Source organism: Anopheles merus, chromosome 3L (assembly GCF_017562075.2).
Source record: "Anopheles merus strain MAF chromosome 3L, AmerM5.1, whole genome shotgun sequence".
NCBI classification, from domain to species: Eukaryota; Metazoa; Arthropoda; class Insecta; order Diptera; family Culicidae; genus Anopheles; species Anopheles merus.
In genome coordinates, this window is record NC_054085.1 from 31,289,566 (window position 1) to 31,312,192 (window position 22,627).

The window sequence follows — 22,627 nt, forward strand, 5'->3', positions numbered from 1 at the left end:
TTGAGCTTTGTGAGCATCATCCAATGGAATAGATTGTTTACATGAGTAATTGAATGGCTCAATTAGAACAAGCCGAGCGGTTGAAAACTAGAATCTATTATTGCTTTCACAAGCTCTAAACATGATATATTTTATATCAACGGAAAGTGTGTTTTTGCAAGCCCCATTACGGAAAATATGAAAAAAGACAATCAAAAATAGTTATTGGTGATCGTGCTCTAGCTAGAGCAACGTGTTGGAAGTGGTTTACAGGGTTTGAAATGTGGTAATATTAATTTAAAAGACTATGAACTAGTAGTGTGCTCTGTAGAGCGCACCCACGACTCCGTTCCTACTTCGGGTATTGTTAATCCGATTCTGATTCCGTTAAAATCCGAACCACTAGTTTCTCCGACTCCAGCCTACTCTGGATCTGACAGACTCCGGATGACTCTAGACCACTCCGGATGACTCCAGATGACTCTGGAAGGCTTTGGATGACTCCAGCTTACTCTGGATGACTCTGACCGACTCCGGACGATGACTCTGGGTGCTCTAGAAGTCTTTGGAAGACTCCGGACGACTCCAGATGGCTTCGGACGACTCCGACCATGGACGACTTCTACTACAGACGACTCGGGATGATTCTGAACGACTCCGCATGACTCCAACTCAGGACGACTCTTGATGACTGTGGACGACTCCGACCATGATGTCTCCGGACGATTTCAAACGGCTTCGGATAATACTAAACAGACCGTCAGACCCTCGGAGGACAGAGTCGGTTCCAAAATTCTCGGAGTCGAATCGGTGTCGACTCCAGAATTTTTTTCCAATTTTACCCATCACTACTATCAACGTTTCAAAGTACAGACTGTGATCGTTCCAGAGGAACAGGAAACTATTAGGAAGGAAAATTATACGCGATGGTACTGCACAAGCACAACACAAACACTTCAAATCATTTGTAGTATCGTAGAAAGTCTTTTACCTTCGAATAAAAGCAATAGAAATGATCTAAAAGTTGGAGAATGCCGCTTCCATATGAACTGAAACTTTTAGAGACGGCAAATGTCGCTTATTCACTTGAATAGTTTAGCCGTTTTACCTTGGGATTACTATCTGCGCTGATCGATGAAAGTCATGATCTGACTTGCCAGTCGTGTTATTTTATTGGACACAAGATATAATAGATATAAAGACCACAAGATATAAAGAATAGTAGTTGAAAATAATGGAACATATTTTGAAGCTTCAATAAGTCACCAAGTTTACATAAAAAAGCATCAGAGTTTGATTGAAAGCGCTTTCTAACTTATCGGTCATTCATTATTTATCTAGAGACGGATTAACAAATAGGCTTTTCGAATTTAAACTAAAAATTGGAGTAAACACTGAAGTGGTCTCGTGGTACAGTCATCAACTCGAACGACTCAATCGCATACCCATCATGGGGTACCGAATGAACCGTCCACTTGACGCGATAGAACTTGACTATTCGGCTACAAGGTACTTATTCTCGAAAGTCTGTAAAGGCCGGCAGGTCCACTTGGGACTTCACGTTCAATAGAAGACGAAGAACTGGATTGGATGCTAAAGCAAAAAAAATGCTGCTAACTTTACAACGCATGGGTCCGAAGTCCTACAGTCTTATTGGGAGAAATTGAAATCAAATGGACATATGAGGTTCCTTAAATGGGGGTGCGATATCTCAGAATTGTAAGCAGTGGGCGATGTCTTGATGATCGCAGATTTGGGCCAATGCCAGCGGGATCTCAGATAACTACAAACTGGGGTCGACTAAAGGTCCCAAAGACTTTGCTATTTATGTTGGAGATGTTTGGGACCTTCAAATATAATTTTGAGCCAGTAAAGATTTCTGCAATATAGTGAAAACTAAGACATTTAACGTTTGGTACTCAATATGGATCTTGCGCTAGTAATTCTCTATTATTTGTAATTACCTGAAGCGTTAAAGTACTGTATATTGTGATGAGTTAAAATAAACAGTCCCTATTAAATAAAATAGCTAGATTTTTCTGGATGTAACACATTTCCAACACCTTCATAACACCTTTCCCCCATCTGCATCGGATTCCAATTATTGCTTAGCTTTATTTACAAATATAAAGAATTTCTGTTTTTGTTTTTGTTACCCTTTTAAACGTACACAGTGATTCGGGTGAGAGGTGTAACGCAACCGACCGTCATTATAGCATCACGTGACGCGGGAAAAAGGAACAAACCCAGGCTGGCGCAAACCGTAAAGGCAGCGTTGCGTTCGCTTTTGAAGCGATCTTTAAACCCCACTTTAGGAATCCTGTCCCACGTTCTGCGCGTAATTTCACGATAGTGAGCCGGGGGAATATTTTTGTTAAATAACTTTCATAACATTTAAGGCGTACAATTATCATCATTCGGTTGTTTGTTGCAGCTGTAGAGCGCTCTAGTAGAGAGAGTGTGTGTGTGTTTAAGGCGTGTAAATAGTAAATAGCGTATATAGTGATTGTACCTTGTTCTTGTATCAACATTCGGGTTATCGAGGGGAGAAATCTCTCCCAGAGTCGTCGTTTTTCCATTGTTTGCATCGTTAGCGATTGTTTCGATTTGTGTGTGCGGCTTTTAGCATTGTAGAATTTCTTTTTCTTTCTATATCATTAATTGTGTTGGGTCTGATCGATTGTTAAGCTATTTGAAAGGTACGCGAAATGGACTTTTTGACGATGATGAAGGAATATAAAATGAGAAAATGTAAAATCAAATTAATGAAAGGTGCATTTTAATGTGTATGTGAGTGTGTGTTTGAGTACGTTTGTCGAAAACTGAGTTTCGTGTCGTATTAGTAAACCTAAAGCTAAAGCTAAAACATTCCTAAAACGGTAGAATAAAAGAAAGATAAAACAATAAGAAGACGTATCTTAGTTAACTAAGCGAACACTCACGGTGTTCACCGAGACGCCGGACGAATGACTTTGCATTTAACATACTTTTAACCCTATAAACTCTAAAACATTGCGAGAAGAGAACAAATCATTTGAACCTAGCACTGAGATGTGTTTGTATGTAAACTGTCGAAAGGTGTGAACTTCATTTGAAATTTCCTACTTTGTCTTCCTCGTGTGTAGGTGTGTGGAGTATGGAAACGAATTTCTCCATTCGAAAAGCTATAAATACGCTGTACTAAACTGTCCTGATTGACAAATAATTTAACGAAACAAACGAAGAATCTGATTTCAGTTGATCCAACGGTTTTTCTTTTTAAATTTAACGATCGTTTTTGTGTTCTACTTTTTTTTGGTACGATATTTCCCGAAGCAGCACTACATCCTACACCGCAAAGCACCTGTCGAACGGAAGCTTCCTCAGCACGGTACAGCCGCTTCCTCCCCCGCCCTATTAGGACGGACCGCCCGTGCGGTGTCGTAACAAGTAGTCTAAAGTGGACTAGCATAGCTCGGAGCCTTTTTGTTGTCGATTGTGTGGGTACCACTGCGGCTTAGTAGCGGAAGTGACCCTTCCGACCACGGTAGTTGTGATAGATCCGGAGCGGCTGATAGCTACCATTCGTCTGTACCGGCTGGGCCAGCGGTGTCTGCTGCTGATGCTGCCCATTGGCCCCGTCCGGCGCTGTAATGTTAAGCGCGGAAGCGGACGGTTCATGGTGCAACCGGGCGGCACAACGGGGCGCCAGCACGAGATGGTACAGCAGGAAGTACACGACCGCAATGACGCACGCACTGATCGCGAGCGCCTGGAAGGTGATGATCAGATCGTCAATCTTCGTCCACATGCCGATCAGTGCGCCGACAAAGCGCCCCAGACAGAAGTGAAAGATGACGGGCAGCGCCTGGCCGGTGGTGATGATGCGGCGTGGCATAATGTGCCGCATGTAGAACACGATCGTCAGCCACGTCAGCCCGAGCGTTACCGGGTACAGGAAGTCGATGATGACACGCCACCAGCCGACCTCCGTCGTGGCGAGCAGCGAAAAGCGGAAGATGAACGTCGTGATGGCGGTAATCAGGATGTTCGAGTGGCCGCAGAAATCGACAATCTTCTCCGCGTACCAGAGCGTCGGGATGGTCAGCAAGGCGCCGAGCACGACGAACGCACTCCAAACCTCACCGTAGTAGCTGTCGGCCGGCGGGTGGATGTCGTACGTCTTCACCAGCACGCCCTCGTAGTTGTCCAGCACGGCCCAGAACGTGCCGAGGATGAGCGTGACCAGGCAGAGACCGGCCGACTCGGGACCGTACCGGCGGATGGCGGACATCGGGATCGCCACCATGCCGCATTTTGTGTGCCACCACATCTCCGGCGGTGTTAGGGGCATGCCGGACGAGACGAGCAGCACGAGGGCGGCGAGCAGGGCCAGTCCGACGTACCCGTAGTACGTTTCGAAGAACCAGCCCAGTGCGAAGTAGGAGACGGCCCATCCAATTGCACCCCAAACGATCTGTCGCCCAAAGTCTCCGCGGCCGGAGGAGGTTTCGCGCGTCGCAATGATGGTGGCTGCGTTCAGCAGGACGATGACGGCGAGCAGGAACGCATCGCCGAACGAGCGGAGGGTGATGTACGACCAGAAGGTTAGCTCAGGATCTCCAACAATCTACAAAGAGACAAACGAACCTTGAAGATTACATCCCCAAAAAAAGCGTCAAGGGTCAAGGCGTCACTTACGCGCATACAGACACTCTCCGAAAGTACGCTCTCCTCGTCATCGTACGGGTCGTGTACCTCACACTCCACCTTGGGTGTACAGTTGGAAGAGTTCGTCAGCAGCTTCATCCAGGTGATCTGCTTCTCGGGGATATCGCAGGAAAAGCCGTCGAGCGGATAGCGACACCATTCGGCACTGTGCGTTTCGTTTTCCTCGTTCACGGCGCTGCGCAGTACCGTGGCCAGCTTCAGCGATTCCGATGCGGACGTGTAGGCGTGGCACAGTTCCCGCTCCGGATCACCCTTATGCTCGCAGATGTGCGGCACGGGGATGGGCGTGTTGTCTACCTCGACTTTGGGCTCCTGTCGGATGTTTTCCGGTGCCGGCAGCGGTTCGTCGCTTATATCGTAGTCTTCATCCTCAACCGAGCTCTCGGTGGACGACGGCAGAATCAAACCTTTCGTGTACGGGTGATTCAGGTTTTCAAACTCAACCGGTTTCTGGCAGGTGTAGGAACAGTTCGTAAGCGTCAGATGGCCAATCTGGAAGTACAAGAAAATGAATTGTAAATCTTTGGAGCATGGAGGAAATTCTGGGAAGTTTCCCTGATGCGTACCTTCTCGCGTTTCCACTGATAGCAGGTGCGTTCCTCGCTGCAGCGCTGCTGAAAGATGATGGCACCGTCATAGTCGCAGGCGAAGCTTACCTCCGAGCGGCTCGATTCCTGCCGCTCTACGCGCGGCACTGCGAAGAACAGCACCGAGTAGAGCACAACGGACAGGATCATGCAGAGGGCGGCTAGTAAGCGCAACCGTTTGCCGAACGATGCACCAGCCCGTCCTGCCAACCGATCGACCAGTGGGGCAATTATCAGCGGACCCAGAATCGCCACCAGCGGAGCAATCAGCGTCACCAGCTGCGACTCGTAGTAGTTCAGCCCGGTCAGGGTCATGTGCTTCTGGATGTACGGATGCAGACATCCTAGGGCTGTGATAAGGAGAGAGCGACGGAGAAAGAGAACGTTATCATTAGAAACATGGCCTGCTTTGATGATGTTCCTGACGTCTCCGGGACACACTTACCTCCGTAGAACAGGAAGAGCACAATTTTCAAGGATATTAGATTCCTGTTCACCAGCGGCTTCTTGGCAGGTGGCGCACCCATCTTCGTGAGCTCCGGTTCGAACTTGATATAGAATAAATGAGCACTGTGCTATCACACACACACAAACACACACACGAACACTCCCTAATAACTGTCTCTGATGTCTGGACGTGTTGTTTTTAATTAAACCACTCGCTTCCGGTAGCAGCAGTCAAGCAATGACACAGTTTCACTAACGATCAAGACGCTCCTGGGCCATTTTCTTTGCGGAGCAGGTCGTCTTCGTGGTTGCGTTGCTCGTTCTGTCCACTATTCTACACGCGCAGTTGCAGAATAGGGAAGACTTGAAGCGGTTGTTCACGCTGTTGTGTGCCAACCCGGAGTTTGTGGTCCGTGTAATCTAATAAAACGCCAAGCGCGAGTCCTCGTCGTCGTCCTACGGTAGTAAAACTGGGCACACCGGAAGACACCTTACGATCCAATCACTGAAAGCGAAACATTGTAACAGGAGGGAAATCAGAATGTAAATAAAATGTAAACGGAACTGGGAGCTAAAATCACATCGTCAGTGAACTGGCGTCCTGTCTGAAGAAGAGAAACCGTGGAAAAGCAAAAGAGAACAGTGCAAACAACGTTCAGGGCGATTTTTGTGGCATTTTAATGGCTCGCTCGCGGGGTTTATTGGAGTGCCTCTGTACCTGACAGGTTTTGACCCAGTGTCGTTGTCTAATGGGGTGGTAGAAGTATAGTCGTCGCAGTAAGGTACTGGTAGTCGTTGGGAGTAGCACCAGTCATCACCAACATTGTCCGCTAATGGAAAAACAATCCCAACACGGTGCCAAAACGAAGGTGATGACACCATCAGAACGGAATGGAGACTATTTTTGACACCGGTTGACATGGAATTTCTCTGCAAAGAAAGTGGCGCTGAGAAATTGAAGAAGCACACCCCAACGGCACAATGGCGCTTCTGGAAGGGACCCCGACTCTGAGTGACCGACTAAGCTAACGAAGACGTTATAGTTTTTGCCTTGCGAACGGACGGTTTGTGGAAATGGATACTGGCCCGTCGTCGAACCGAAGAACCGAACAGCTGCCCACTTACAGTGGGAAGAGCTATAAATAGCCTGTACGGTGGTGCAGCATCGAACGCGTAGCATGAACTATCATCGCACGACCATCGCCACGTCGCGTCAATGGCTACTAAGACCGGGAGAAGCAGGGTGGAGTTTTTAGAGTATGTTTTCTCAACAGTAAAGGAAAAAAAACACACACACACACACACACACACACAAACATAAACCTCACACATCTGGTCGATGATCAATTGATGTGAACAGGGGAGAGCTCTGTAGTGAGGATTTTCAACAAAAAAAAAAACGTTTGGAACACACCATGCCCCGATGGATGGATCATTTCTCCGTGTGCGGATCATTTGGACGTCGTTGGCATGTGGTCCTAATTAGTCGCCTTGGCTGGTGTAAGGTTGTAAATATTTTCGCTCAATATTTTTAAAATCAGTCGGGGGGTTTTACCTTGTAGTCTCTTTTTGAGTTTTTTTTACGTGAAGTTTGGGGATGCCTAACATACAAGCTGCGAGACGGATTAGATATCGGAGTTCTATGGACAGCATATTTTTAGAATCACGCGACGCGCTACGTCGGTTAGGCGGTATAAATAATGCTTCAGTAATGACTAATTCCCGGCTAATCGTTAGGCATTGAGGAGTGTTGATGGTGGCTTAAGGGCAAGAATGGGACAGCAGCGAATAGCGACAGTTTTGGGCAGTCAGTATTTCAAATATTCCAAATATTCCACTTTTAGAGATTCGCGTTAAAGGTTGCATAGGGAGTGTTTCATAAATAAACACTATGTGACTTAGGGTTATGCAATGTACTGCCATCAATTCTTGCATAGCTTTGAATCCCTCGTCAGGATTACAGGAATTAGGCAAAATATTGAAGTATCATAGGAACATAAGGCGTTTATGATTATATATCATTAATTATAGATACTATAGTCAGGCTCGAATGGTTATAGATCATTAAAAAAATGATCTGTGAGTTCTTGTGGTTGATGATTAGAAAGGATTGAACACCCTAAGAGCCCAATTTCTTCATGTATTTGTAAGTTGATGGACCTTTGGATTTTGGTATACAACTCTGAATTGGTATTTCAATACATGTCATTTCCAATAAGAATTACTATTATTTTAGATGGAAATAACTTAATTATTAAAAAGGAGAAGTTTAAAGAATTTCGTACTAAGCTCTTTTGATCTTTTATTTTAACATCCTTTTTTCTAATCTTCTAAATCTTCAAGACTTGATTGCAAATTTTAGGATAAGTTTAGACTCCATTAGATGCTATGGATTTAAATAGAAAATAAAAAAATCGTTTTCTTCAGAGATAATATTCATACAAATGTCATATCAAATGTCCATTAAAGAGAGAATTGAAAGTGAAGAAATCAATAATAATATTTCCTATATCAAAACGATTCCACATAAGTGACCATACTCCATCCCTGAAATGGCACGCTTATGTCAGTTACTACTCCATTTTCCTATCAATTCTAGGCTTAAAACCTTACCCAACACATCATTCCGTATGATAAACACACACCATTTCGCATTTTCCCATCCATAAATTTGCTCCATAAAAAGCGGTAAACGAATTAACGCTCTAAACCCAGCTGGGAGATAAGTTGTTGATTTTTTTTCTAATTCTTTCCAACCCATCTCTCTCTCTCTCTCTCTCTCTACTCTATACGCCCCCTTGAACCCACCCCATACACGAAATACATGTATAATTTAAGGCACGCCTAATGACGCCCCTGAATGGAAAACAGATTCCACTTGGGCGGTTATCGGCTTGAAGTGTACGCCACACACGCCATCTGAACCCAGTGAAGTGTTGTGAGAGATGTGTGTGTGTGTTTTTATATTGAAAGCTCATCGATGTGTTGTTGATAATGGAGGTTAACGGGCTATTAATAGGTGTTGTGTGGGATACGGGTGTCGATAGCAGGCTCTTACGCTGAGAGAAGATTTAAGAGATGCACTTCAATCTGGATTGGATGCATAAATCTACTTCTTGCTAGCAACTTAATTCCCATGCCGAGATTGAACTAATTTCACACCTTACACACACACACCTGCGTCCAGTGCACTCTGAATTCCTTCAACACTCCACAGCACTAAGCCTGCAAACATCCCAACTGATGACGAAATGGGGGAACTCCTTCGATGCTGCTTTGTTTACACGCCTGCACTGACACACTTCCGACCGATCGGGGGTTGCACAATTTGCTCCAGTTTTAAAGCGTTAAGAGTTGCTTCCGAAAGCGAATTACTTCAACTGGTGAACCAAAAAAAAAAAACAGAAGAAACAATAAGCAACCGCTTCTACAAGCAACGACCTCTTGTTTACCTTTTCACCCCGATGTTGGACGAAGTAAATATTTACACAAGATCGCAAGAGTGCAAGTAAAAAAAGGGTTGTACTTCACCCCAGGTGGAAAATGCATATCCCGAGAATGGGCAACTCATCCGTTCCAACCTTCCATCGTGCTCACCCCATCATTAGAAAATGCTTGTCAACTCCTTGCTGGAATGGAGAAGAATGGGAGTACTAAAGGCACCGCGCGCACCGTTGAACGATGTCACGTGACACTGCAATCAATTAAGGTGCCGAAGCCACAGGTCTGCCCCCAATCGGGGCAACTGTCATATAATACAACGCCCCTCTATCCAACTGCTCACCCTTTTTAATGCTCGACAAATGGGGCAAATCATTGGATGGTGCAAAAGGTTATCGGAGGTAGTTGGCTACCGTCTGTGCGCACGGTGAGTCTTTCTCCACGCGAGAACAAACAGCACCGTCACAAGGGTGAGGCACATGGGTGGCATTTCATGGTTTCGTGACCGGGTGGTGTAGTGGCGGTAGCAGCATATCCAATCCGGGAAACGCGCGGAGTTTATGCAGGCGAGAGCATTTTTCCCAATGCTCGGTTGGCATACGGACCCGCCCTCTTGCCGCCCAAAACCGGGATAGAGGGCAGGGAAGATATGGGAGTGACTGTTCCGTTTTTCCACCGAGTTTTTATTGCTCACGACTACTCGATACTTTAACGCGCCGAGCATTCGAAACCAGGTCAACACACAGTTCGTATTACACAGCGAGGTGTGTGTGTGTGTGCTCTTGCTTATGTAGATTGATTCGTCCCGAGCACCGAACTGTGCTGGAAGTGAACGAGAGAGGAAGCAAAAAAAAAACAAACGTTCCAAACGACTCCAACTCTAAATCCATCAGAGCCGTCTGTTTGCAAAGCTAATGGAACTGAGAATGCCTGAGAAGAAGGAACTGGTGAGTCCTACCAGTTCTTGCGATACAACGTGCCAGATAAGGCTTTGAAATGGATTTTAAAAATGGTAGCCAATATTCGCTGCAAGGTTGAAATAATAATGGATGACAACAACAACAACAGCAAAAAAGGTGTATAAAAATGCAAATAGTCATGATGGTCATCGTTCTCCCACGAGTCCGTATTACATCATCGTGTGTATTCACCTTTTTTTTGCTGCTGCTGCTGCTGCTACAACCACTACCACCTCAACCACCTTTCGCGATCGTTGTTTAATTGAGAATACAAGCGAGAGGAGTTTGCATTACAGGTGGCAAGGGTGAGGGCGGTAGATTGATCGCAGGCGGTCACCGGGCAAGCATGAGTTCATACTACACGTACAACAGCACGCCGCCCTACGCATTCTCGTTGTAGCTGGCAACGGAAGACGAAATTGGGAGAGATTTTTGTTGGATTTCGGGTTACTCACTGTTTTGGAATGGAGTAAAAGGTACGCGTTCTTGGTTGGAAGAAGCTTTCCTTCTCAAATTACCATACAATGGAGTAGAGTGCTGTAATTACAGGGCTTTTCAGATGCAGCTTTTGCGGAGACACAAGCGACGCCAAGAAGTTTGATGTTCTCGAAGCTTTGAAAGGGCAAGATCACAGCGATCAATATCTTTATTTAGCAACTAAAGTGAAAATGAAGAATATGAAGCAACACAATGTAAAAGAGTTTAGAAAGCTGAAAATGTTGGTATACCTCGGAGGTCCTCCTAAATTCAATGTATTGATACCTATTCTGAACATTCTGAGCATAAGTCACAGCAACAAAACAAAGATCGATCGTTATCGTTATAAAGAGTCTGATTCTTGACTTTAATATCTAAAATACTCATCTACACATCAAAACTGCAAACTTCTAGACTAGTATGAAGATCACGTCAAAATTCTCAGTTATATTTGGAATTCTAAATGCGAGAACAATGCGAAAAAGAGATGCCAACACTAGCTGGATTCAATCGCGATCTCGCGTTCGTGATAGGCGCTATTAATTGAGGAACGTTCAACATTCTACAACCATGCAATGCATTTGCTAATTGAGTATGTGCTTGAAGTAGGACAGAGATGAACAAATGAAGAAATTCCAGACATAATAACCAGACGAGATTGAACTTAAATTAGGGATGTATATTGACCCTTAGATCAATCTGTATAACATACTTTAAGTAACAGCTTAAATGTCTGGAAATAACAAATCAAAAGCTCTTGATGAGAATATAAATACAAGAACATAAAACTTTATAATTGTTTATTAAAACTGAAATAAACGAATATAATAAATTTAAATAGACATTCCCTATTTCAGATGATGTTACCAAAATTGGAAAATCGCACATTCCAGTGAATCAGTGATCAGTGATCTTTCAAATGCTACTGTACTACAGTACAGTACAGTACTGCCTCACTACATGTCGCCTGAAAACCCCTGCAAAATCATGATAAACTCGTGGTCGCATTGATTTTTGATGCCTTTTCCTCGCTGTGAAGAAGCTGTCCCCATGTTCACCCCAACCACACAGTAGCAGCATAGGACAACCCGTACACATCGCGGCCCAAAGAAACGGTACAATACCACACATATATCGATGGAATTGATCGTGGATCGTGACCCCGCACATCGGGCACATAAACAACTCCCCTAGCTACGTGCTCATCGAGGCGTGCATTGTTCTTTTACGGAATTTAATACGTTCGATTTATTTCCTTCAAGTCACATTTTGGTGAATGTAACATGGGGCGAAAAAGAAAAAAAAACACAACTTCCTCTCCCTTTTTCTTCCGTGAGTTTTTTTTCCGATCGGTCGCGGAACGGTGTTCCGGCTTCCAAAAACAGAGCGCCAACGGAGCTGTCGTCAACAAATTTACGACCACTTTACGGTGGGAGTTGCCTGCGACATCTTTAGGATGCGCTTGTACTTCCCTTCGAGAACTGCAACTGCTTTACGACCGACGACGGGCGGACACGTTTGTCGCACAACTTCGACGACGTATTTGGAACCGGCCCGGCAACGACTGTGCGCTTCCGAGTAGCACCAACAGCAGCAGCACGAAGTCCCGGGTGTGTAGGAAGATGACAACATTACGCAGTTACTAAACCTCTCCCCGAGGTGACATGTCAACGGTGTGTGTTTTTGTGTGTTTTATGTGTCATCAGCCAGCGAAAGGGCGATTAGTTGCGTATCCGTAAAAGATCCGATCACTTCCATGGATCACGAGACAAGAATGTGACGAAATTATTTGGAATCATTTTCATACGTCATCGGCAGAGAAGGTTCTTCAACTATTCCAACTGACTGCTTCATTTTATTGCAACGGAATGCCAAAAGGGCTAGCTCCAAAGTCCCCCCGGCCTGAGACCGAAAATAGGCAGAAAATAAACATTAAAATGCCACACTTTCGTTAATGGAGCGAAAGAAAACGATAAACTACCGTATCCCCCCCCCCCCCCCCCCCGCCCCAACAGCAGAAGGCAGAGCGAAAACCTTCCCCGAAATCCCCACGCTGGATGGAAACATAATCTTCCCAAGCCATGCCAGTCTTGTTTTATGACTCAAACCCATCAAAAGGGTCTCCCCCTTGGGAACGGGAGTCACAAAGAGTGGTTTCGCAAACTGGAAATGGCAAAGGATCATCGCGCGAGTTGTTGGTGAGCGTTGTCCATAAATCATAAGGCACATCTGTCGGGAATAGCTTCTTGAAGTGAAGGTTCCAATGAATTCCACCGCACAAAAAAGGAGGTTCAAAGCTGATGACCTTGAAGTGAAAATTTTTGCACAAACCAATTTCCAAGAAAGCCTTCAGAGCCACACACACATACACACAAAAAAAGAGCAGAGTCTTTTGGCAACGACACCAGAAAGCCCTAATCTTCTGGAACACGCATCTATGTCCCGCGATCTTACGCGATCGTATGCATCATCGCGCGCCGTAGCAGGCAGCAACATCGCCACGGGTAACGGGGCAATGATGTCATCGATGTTGATGGTCACCGGACACCAATACCAGCCGCCCCGCTCTAATCCCACCGTTCAAACCCTGCGCGCAGAAGGCATGACGATCGTTAACTTTAGGTTTTATTTTAAGACACGTTCTCGACCGATTGGCACACAAACTCGATCGTAAAACCGGACGGGGCAAGAAATAAACACAACGGAAGCAGAAACAGGCTAAAATCTATGTTATCGCTATTTTGCCGTCGTCCGCTTGTCGACTGTGTTTGGGGAGGGTTGAGGCGATGATGCTCTTTCTTCTTGATTTGGCTCGTACAGCAGGACGACGGCAGAACCCCCTGCTTGCATCGATTGCAAACGCGCATTCATCCTACCGAATCGGACGTTGCGATAGTGTAACCCCTTCGGCCCGCACAAAAGGCAGAGACGACGAGCAATGGCAGACGGAAGGAATGTTATTCTCGCGAAATCGAACACAACGTGCAGAATTATAAATAGGAAGTGCCGTACTGTGAAACCCGACGACCCAAGACGACAACGACGACGACGAGAGCGTGCTGCAAGTGTTGCTAACGTTTGACGAACCAACCCGCTTCGGTGCATCCTAACCCTCCCATTTCCCAATTTGTAAGTGTCTTAAATTTATGATATCATCGCTGCATGCGAATGTTCCCGTTTGGCCGGCAGCATTATGATTCTCGCACTGGTCGGTTACAAAATTAATACATTACCTACTGCCGCCTTCTGCCAGTTCGTCATCGAACGGGGCGACGTGTGGTCTGTCTACAGGGGGCACCCAGTCAGTCGGCTTTTCTTTCTTTCTTTCTTCGGAAGTTCGAACCCCGAAAGGTTATCATCGAAAGCGTGTTATGTAAACCCTGTGCCTTTTACTTTGATACGTCTTTATTTATATTGTGTTCGATGCGTGGAGTCGTTACGCTTTGATTACTCCAATGTCGAAATGGCGGTGGAGCGGCAATCCTTTGCGACCGGCCCGCCGATGCTAGATAATGAAGCGCTTAGTATTCCCTGCCCCCAGAGAGCGTGCGTGGGTCGATCTAGACCAGTGAACGGCAAAAAAAAGCTTGTAATCAGCTGTTCAGGCACGACATTGTGATTACCATAAACTTCGGAAAAATTGATCGTAGAGGCTCCAGAGTGTTGTTCATCATGTTTTGGCACGGAGTTTTAGTTTAGTGAGGAGACAAAATCAGAGATGGGTAGTAAAGACATAGAAAAGTAGTATGAACCATCTTTTAAAATGCCTGAAATGCAACACCCATGAGATCCTTGCTACTCAAATTCAAATAGCAAATTCCTTTAAATTCTGCCAATTTAACAGTTTTAACGTTATGTTTAACTCTAGAAATAAGTTCCATGAACTACGAGAAACTCAAACCACATAATTTGAGAACAAATTTATCAAAAGAGATGCTCAATGGCTCGTTACAGAAGTAAGAAACTAACGATATTTTCAAATCAATAGATGGAAAAATGCAAGAAACATCATTCAAATTCCACTTATTTTAATCTAACATCAGTCATCATAATTCAGTTTAAAGCGAGAAAATTTACATGAAAAAAGAATTGATGACACCAAATATAAAAAACAAAACAAAACAAAGCAAACATCTGTTGATAACGAACCAGTTTGCCGACCACTGCCACCAGTCGATCAGTGAACGTGTCACTATGGACGGAATCTTTCATCCAAATGGGCACAATAAACAATCAACACTGATAGCATGATGGTGTTTCTGGTATGCTGATGATCATGTTGCTGATGAAGATCATCATTCTCTGAATATATTTAATCGCTCTTCCGGTTGGTTTCCTGCTAACCTTCACGATGGATTAATTTTGTTGTAACAGCACCATTTTTAACCTCGAAAGATGATTTAATTTCTTTGGCGCTGGATTGCCGCGAGGCAACATCGCACTAACAACTTTTAAATCATAATCGATTACCTTCCAGCCGGAACAAGCCGAACAAAATTCAATTATCTCATTTACTAATCACCAAACTAGATCAAGCGAACATTTCTGCCAACGATGATTACAGGGTTTCCCACGATTTATTGGTCGGTTCCCATCAATTTTTGGTGGGTTCCCATATTTTGTTGATGCGTTCCCACGATTTTTTGGTCGTTTCCCAGAATTTTTTGGTCCAATTGTATTGATATCCAATCGGAAAATACCAATAAATTATGGGAACGAACCAAAAATCTATGGGATACGACCAAAAAATCGTGGGAACGCACCAAAAAATCATGGGAACTGACCAATAAATCGTGGGAAACCCTGTAATTGTGCGGCGGTTGGCAACGTTGGCCAATCGACGATAAAATCGACACTCGACAACGCGTGTGGTAATGTTTTAAAACGAGTTAAGTTGTTTCACACTACACGTGATGTAAAGCCTGATAAGCGGACAGTAATAACAACAATTCGTTGGTGGGTCATTCCCAAATTTTTAAGCCCAACCACTCACTCCTTAGCGCAAAATCCGAAGGGCTGCGAAAGTAGCCGGTCAATTTGAATAAAAATCGTATTAATATACGTCCACACCGATCCAAAAAAGGGATGATGGAATTCTGGGGTGGGCTTTCCGAGGAATGTAAATATGCGATGTATTATAAGGTAGGAGCTTTTTTCCTACCCAAGACCCGTCCAGTTGACAAAGCGGCAAGATTAAACAGCAAAACAGCATGCAGAGAGGCAGATGCGGTTTTGTGCGTTAGCCGTTGACAGATGGCCGAGAAGGTGTCCAAAAGATTGACTTCCCGGTTAGGGCGACCGTTGGGGCTTCTGTACACCACACGATCAGTGATGACGATCGCAGCAGTCAGCAGCAGCACCGCCACCAAAGTGAACGTTATTAATGAACCGTTCATGACGCTCACAACGATGTGTGACGATAAGTGGAACCGGTCCACAAGCTCGCCACACAATCAGGAGGCTTTACTTTGTTTGCCAATCACTTGTCCGTGCGTGAATGCCCCTCCTCTCCAGGGAGTTTATGAATTGCACATGAACTGTCTAAAAGATCGCATTAGATCGCCGCTAGAAGCATCTCTTCACAGTGGGACGAAATAGGAAACGAGCCGGTGATTAAATGATCCAAAGCCGTAACTTCTTTCACTCTGCGGACAATTCTACAATACAATTTCCAGGCAAAAATGAACCCATTCAGCCACACTTTAGTGAGCTATTTGCAAATTTCATTTCTTATGAATGGCATCAACCAGCGAAAATAAGAAAGCGGACACATCGCACGTCTTGGACTTTGTGCAAATTGTGAGTTGTGTGTTAGCGTCGTTCTGTATCAAACCGTCCGGCGAGATACGTTAACAGTTAAAGTGGAAAAAAGTGGACCGAACCGTTCAACATAAGCGTACACGCTAATGCACGCGTGTCTTGTGCAAGAATTATGACAGCACAAGCATACACCTTCTACCACTCCAACCAACAAGGTTGTGTTTGGGGAGGTCAGCTGGAAGGTTGTCGACTTGTGCTCAAGTGCTCAATCTTTGGAAAACGAATACCGAGCAGCAGCCTGAATTGGGCAGAATGAAGGTGTGGGCGATCATGGCTGGCTGAATGCTTGAATGCCTGAATGCCTGACTGCCTGCCTGCCAGTAATGTGTCCCCGGGGGCGTCAGATGTTCGGAATCAGTGGTGAATGCATGTGTCGGGTTCAGTCAGATCTGCCTCATGTAGGAAGATGATTTGCCCCCGGGCGGGAAGGAGTTGTTGCAATCAAAATGAGGGTTTCTTTTTGGAGAACGAGCCACAAACGGTTCAAACGGATTTATTTTCTTCTGTTTTGCTACGGCCAGACTCCGGATGTTTCAGTTTCTTTTTAGACAAAAGCTCAATGGGTTTAATTAGCTCGAATTTGCAACATTTATTATGCCGCGTTCTTGTCGTTTCTATCATTGGATTTACGCGATGATACGCGATCATAGTACTTGAGGAATGAAATAATGTGTCTTTTAAGGTCCTAATTGTTCTGATAATTTCAAATAAGAATCAGGTACATTCAAGGTTTTGCTTGTGAAAATATTATAGATAACTGAACAATTGTTTCAAAGTTTTGGAAACAGAAATTACAATAAAACCTGGATAAGAGCAGTCATCAAATATTATACATAATATCATTGATCCTCAGAAACATGTTACTTGGTCTTATTACCAACAGAATAACAGAACAATTCTTACAAGAATGGAGCAGAAATCGATTCCAATTGCAGGACCGTTTCCAATAAGAAAGACAAGACTATTGATGTTACATCTAGTCACGCACATAGCAAAGAATACTGTACTGTAATACAAAAATAAATAAATAAAAATATATTACAGCACAATAAAACCCAACAAATTAAGTAAAAAGAGTTGCAAAACAATTTTTTATCAGTCAGACTGGCATCCGTAACAATTCGAATTCAGTCCATTTTGTGAAGTCAGACAAAAATTTATGAACAATTCAATTTGAACAAAACATCTAAACAACAAACAGAGCATTCGTGAAATGGTTCTTAACGCAAGTGTTCAAACCACAACTGACAGTTCCGCCAAGTTGACTGTACTCATTCTCGACCCTCCTCCTCGATCTCCCGAACGACATCTTTCGGCGTTATTGTAGCGTAAAGTTGTAAAGACCTCTTTTTTTTTTCGAAACACCGAAGGTCATCAAGCGTGATAAACTGCTAAACAGCTCACCCACTCACTCACTCACCCACCACTAGCATATACACAGCACTCGCCATCTGTCGTCGTGTTTAGCTTCTTCCGTTCCCGTTTTTTTCCCCACCTTCTAAGCACTTTTATTTTACCCAGTGCACTGACCTTAATGTTGCTGAACACCTTTAGCCGCCCCACGTAGGGGACACAACGGGGAGAAAATTATGCACATTATGCAGCGGGCGCGCACAGTTATGTTGGCGGTACCGAATGTGTGGGTGTGCTGCTGGTAATTAAATCTTAACCGCCCGCCCCAAACACACACACGCACTGGCTTTGACACTCTTAATGCTTAGGCGAATGTTCCGCTGCCACGCGCGACAGTGAAAAATTGGATGGGATCTGATGGGATGTTACGCCTCGCTGACTAGCACACACACACACGCGCGTGCTGACGTGATATTAGTCTCAAGATGGTGATGATGATAATGCATTTGACTCTAGACGGTTGCGCCACCACACACACACACATGTTGAGGGGGAAGGTTTTGTGGAATTTTGGACTGAAACATAACAATCTGCCCCCAACTGCGCTCACGCTGACTGATGGAAAACTCCTCAGTTTAAAGGATTGAGTCGTTCTGACTTCTTCATGCTTTGCACCACTGCTCCCCCCTCAAAAAAAAAAAAATACTAATTACCTTAACAGCTCCACCAGAACCTCCGTTGGCTGGTTTTCAATTACTATTTATTTCCCGCCGGCGGTTTGGGTTCAGCTTTCAGCAGTCTGTCTGTGCGCGCGCGATCGCTAATGCGATCGCTTGATCGAGATTAACCACCACCCACTCCATGAATGAAGCAGGTTTCACCCATTCACCCATTGATCGAGTAACCGCTGTAAACTCTGCTGGCCGGCGATAAACTCCACAACTCTACACCAACAGCAGCAGACAACAATTCATGCTTCTCCCCGTCCCGGAACCCGACCAAGCTTGGAATTATTTCACCTTCTGGCTAAATGAAGTTCACGCACAATAACAAGAAAGCAAACGAGGTGGGGGTGGGGTGGACCAAACTCACCCAGACACAATAATGATGCTCAACCAGATAGCATCATTTAATCCGTTTTGTGAAGGGTGTGTTCACCCGTCCACCGCTCGACATGACACGGAGAAAGAGAGTGAGAAAGCCCAAAATTCAAAGCACCAAAAGCACAACAAAACTCTCCCTGTTGTTGTTGCCCTTCCGCGAGGCAGACAAGGTAAAGATGGTCCAATTCCACGTTTTATGACAGTGAACCTGAACCCCCGAAAAAAAAAGAAGGGGCACGAATATGTATGATGTTGCCCAGCATGCGTTTTGCGCTCCCTCCATCCCTTCGGCGCACGACACGCACCCACTGTTGTTGCGCGTATGATTTACGAGCACTCGCGTCCCGCTTTCCACCTGGGAGAGGAATGGTTGGACCTCTTAGCTAAAACTCTCTGTCGCTGAACCTCAAAACCCTTCTACCCCCCAGTTGAAAAATTCCCAAAAACTGACCAGGGACAGGTCACGTGATCAAATAAACATTAAAGTGAAAGGAGCGTAGTGGTTGTTTTTTGCACATAAAACCTCGTACCACGAACCTTGGAATTCGCACCGAATGCGCTACCACCACCCAATTAACGTGTGCTTTTCTTCCTCAGTGTTTTGCTGAACGTGCAAAAGCAAATCAAAAAAACGCACCCAAAGGAAGTGAAATGATAATTGATTAGTGGGAGAGCGATTGAGACTGTACCTAACTGACGCCACTCCTTCCGATACCGTGACTTCTAACGGTGGTCGGTCATTCATTAGACGATTAATATTTTGAGCGTTTTGAGTCGCCCCGCTTGAGCCGATCGTTAGAGTTCTAGGCGCAAGAGCACACGCTTGTGGCGTTGTGTGGTTAATTGGTGAAACGTTACGCCCCGAAACCAGCACCGTTTCTGAGATGGTGTCGATGATAACGCCGTCGAGGGGGAGGCGGCGAAACTCTAGGCGTCTATGAAATGGACAGTTTAGCATGCGAGTGTGTGGTTTGGTTCGTTCTTTTTAGGGATGGGAACTTAACGAAAGAAAAAGAAATGCAGTAAGTAAAGTAACCAGTTACTTTACCACAGTGTAACGAGAAAGTAATTCTAGGTAACTGCTGTACCGAGTGATTTCAGATGAAAGGTTTGAAGTACTTTGTTAAAAATAACTAGAAACAATGACTTGGTCTCATGTCCTCCAGTTAAATAATTGATCTTTCTGGTATGAGTCTAACTGATGCTTCACGCCATACGTGATTTGAGGTCTCGATCGATTACTTTACAAGTAACTCGTATTCAAGATGAGCTAATTTAGTTTTAAGTTTGCCTTATGTATTAGCTATCAAAATAGTACAATTTCCTCCAACGATGGAATTCCAACAGGATGTTTCTAGATGAAAAAAATGGATATTAAATTAGTAATCGGTGTGGTTCTTTCCAGTAGATACCAAGTAGATTAATTGATGGGCAATCTATTCCCGAATTTATGCATTCCGAAGATTTTAATTTCTTTGAAAATCGAGGTGTATCTAAATACTAAAAAAAAAACTTCTCAAACACGAATAGTTTCTAAATAAATACTTATTTCTTCGATTTTAGTCACTAAAACGTCATACACAAGGGTGAACATATTTCACTATTCAAATTCCATTTTATGTTTGAATGCGTGTTGCTATCAGTAAAATTTATGGTTCAAGTGCAAGTCCCAGAAAATGTCCAGTTTGGAAGATTACAAATCCCCGAATCCTTCTATTTGGTGTAACGTCCTACGCGGACATGCCGGCATGTAGAGGCTTTCGAGACTTAATTCATCACCACACAAGCCGGATATTGTCAAATCCTTGCTACGGAGGAACGGTCTATTGTAGGCTTTAACCCATGACGGGCATGTTATTGAGTCGTTCGAGTTGACGTCTGTACCAGGGGACTGCCCCGAATCCACGTACGTCAAATAACGTCTTTGATGGTATTTGACGTCCGTGGATACGGGTATTTGTAATCTTCAAGATGTAACTAGAGAGTAGTAACTCATAGTATTCAGAAATATATTATAATCAGTCCAGTAAAGGACAATGTTATAACAAATCATCTTCGATGCCGCAATTGAGTTGAGTCACAACGCAGGTTTCGCTTTCGGAGAACCGAGCGTACCGCGCCCGGAGGGCAGGGGCCAGTACTGCTTACGCCATCTCCATACCCATCAGCCTGTCAGTTCCACCTCCTAGCCCTATATAGGGATACCCACACACACACACACTCGCGCACACAGACAGGGTCCAGGTTAAGGTCGATTTCCTCATCCACCCTTTCCTTGGTTTACTCACCACCGGAATGGAAGGTAGCAATGCAGAAATACGCGATGCACACGAGCCAACCCACGCATTCGAATGGTTTATTTATGCAAATCAGCCGATCACACGTTATGCGTTATGCGAGTGTGCACTAGGTGAAGCTGTCAGCTGGACCCCGTAGATGGGGAACAAGAAAGGAACGAGGACTGCTTACACATTCGGAAGCAATTAGTCATCGTGATCTCACCACAATCGCTTTGGGCCGTTTTCGTTTATAGTTGGTGGTGTAAATTTACACCCCAAACAGCTGTTGGTGAATATCAAACTAAACCGTTTTCATTTCCCACAGACACTACCATTGCTAGACGCTTAGTTAGCAGCATCTTGGTAGACATAAAGCGTCCCCAAAATGTCCCCAAAACGTCCCCAAATGGAATGGAACGACTCGAGCCCCGAGAGCAAAATACAAAACATCAACCATTAGCATCATCTTCATTGTTGACCTTCGGCTGTGATGTACGAACTCCCTGTACCTCGGCTCACTGTCTCTCACTTGGCCATAGCTGTGTGTGATGAAAATAGAAAAGAAAACACATTACCATAGCGACGACGCTCGTGTGACATTCCCCAGTATCCTTTTGTGCGATTTTTCTTTCCCACCACAAAGAGAGAGAGAGAGAGAGAGAGAGAGAGAGAGAGAGAGAGAGAGGAAAAGTCACAGTTCGCTCTCGTTTACTCACTGCCTTAACTGGTGGTGAAGAATGGCGTCATCCTTACTGGTGGATGACCTAATTTTCCCTTTTCGTGTCCCATCGTGTGTCCTCTATTACTGCCGTACCGTACGAGTTTTTGTCTAGAATTTTCTTGGAGAATACAACGATTGGAAGATGGCGCTTTTTCTCGTGGGACACAACATTCGCCAACTATTTGGACCTGGTGGCCACCCAAGCTGTTGGATTCACCATGCACGGGTAGTTGGTTTTGGGAAACATTTTAACACGTCAGCCAGGACAGGAAGAAGCAAAACATTCCTGCTCACCCAATTCCAAACGGACAACCGATTGGCGTCGTTCGTTTCCGTTTTCGATTGAGGGAAAGAGCGTTTCAGTTCTGCTGATGATTGTTTATCTCCGGTAACCGGAACCAGAGATGAGGTTTGTTTTCGGAGGGACAGGAAAGAAACGATCGTGTGCCTTTTTCGTTGATTTGTAGGCAAATTTCTACACGCTTGATGTTTTTTTGCCTCATCTCCCACGGTCTTGCTTTGCTGGGGATGAAATAAGACACCCACCCAGGCAAAAGAGTGCCCCGAAAATGGTTCGAATTCTTCTTTCGGGAAGTCTTTAAATGGTGCCGGTATTTTGAGAAAAGTTATGATATGTTTAGCTTAACCGGTAAACGGCGTAAACAGTGGGCGCGCGCCAACGAGCTTCCGGTCCGCGCCAACGGCCCAAAATAGGGGCGCGCACGCACGCGGGAGGCAGTAGCACGTGTTT

The 22,627-nt window shown here is 44.8% G+C and overlaps 1 protein-coding gene across 2 annotated transcripts in view; it reads right to left on the bottom strand.

Moving 5' to 3' along the window:
• Nucleotides 1-2,069: 2,069 nt before the first annotated feature.
• Nucleotides 2,070-22,627, bottom strand: part of LOC121599135 — a 30,659-nt gene continuing 10,101 nt past the window's right edge. For both annotated transcript variants that reach the window (XM_041926684.1, XM_041926683.1), the window contains exons 3-6: nucleotides 5,722-6,228; nucleotides 5,256-5,626; nucleotides 4,660-5,181; nucleotides 2,070-4,588 (exon numbers count right to left, since the gene is read on the bottom strand). In XM_041926684.1, the coding sequence (XP_041782618.1) occupies nucleotides 3,476-4,588; nucleotides 4,660-5,181; nucleotides 5,256-5,626; nucleotides 5,722-5,803 (2,088 nt within the window). In that variant the 5' untranslated portion in view covers nucleotides 5,804-6,228 and the 3' untranslated portion in view covers nucleotides 2,070-3,475. The remainder of the gene's footprint in view (nucleotides 4,589-4,659; nucleotides 5,182-5,255; nucleotides 5,627-5,721; nucleotides 6,229-22,627) is intronic.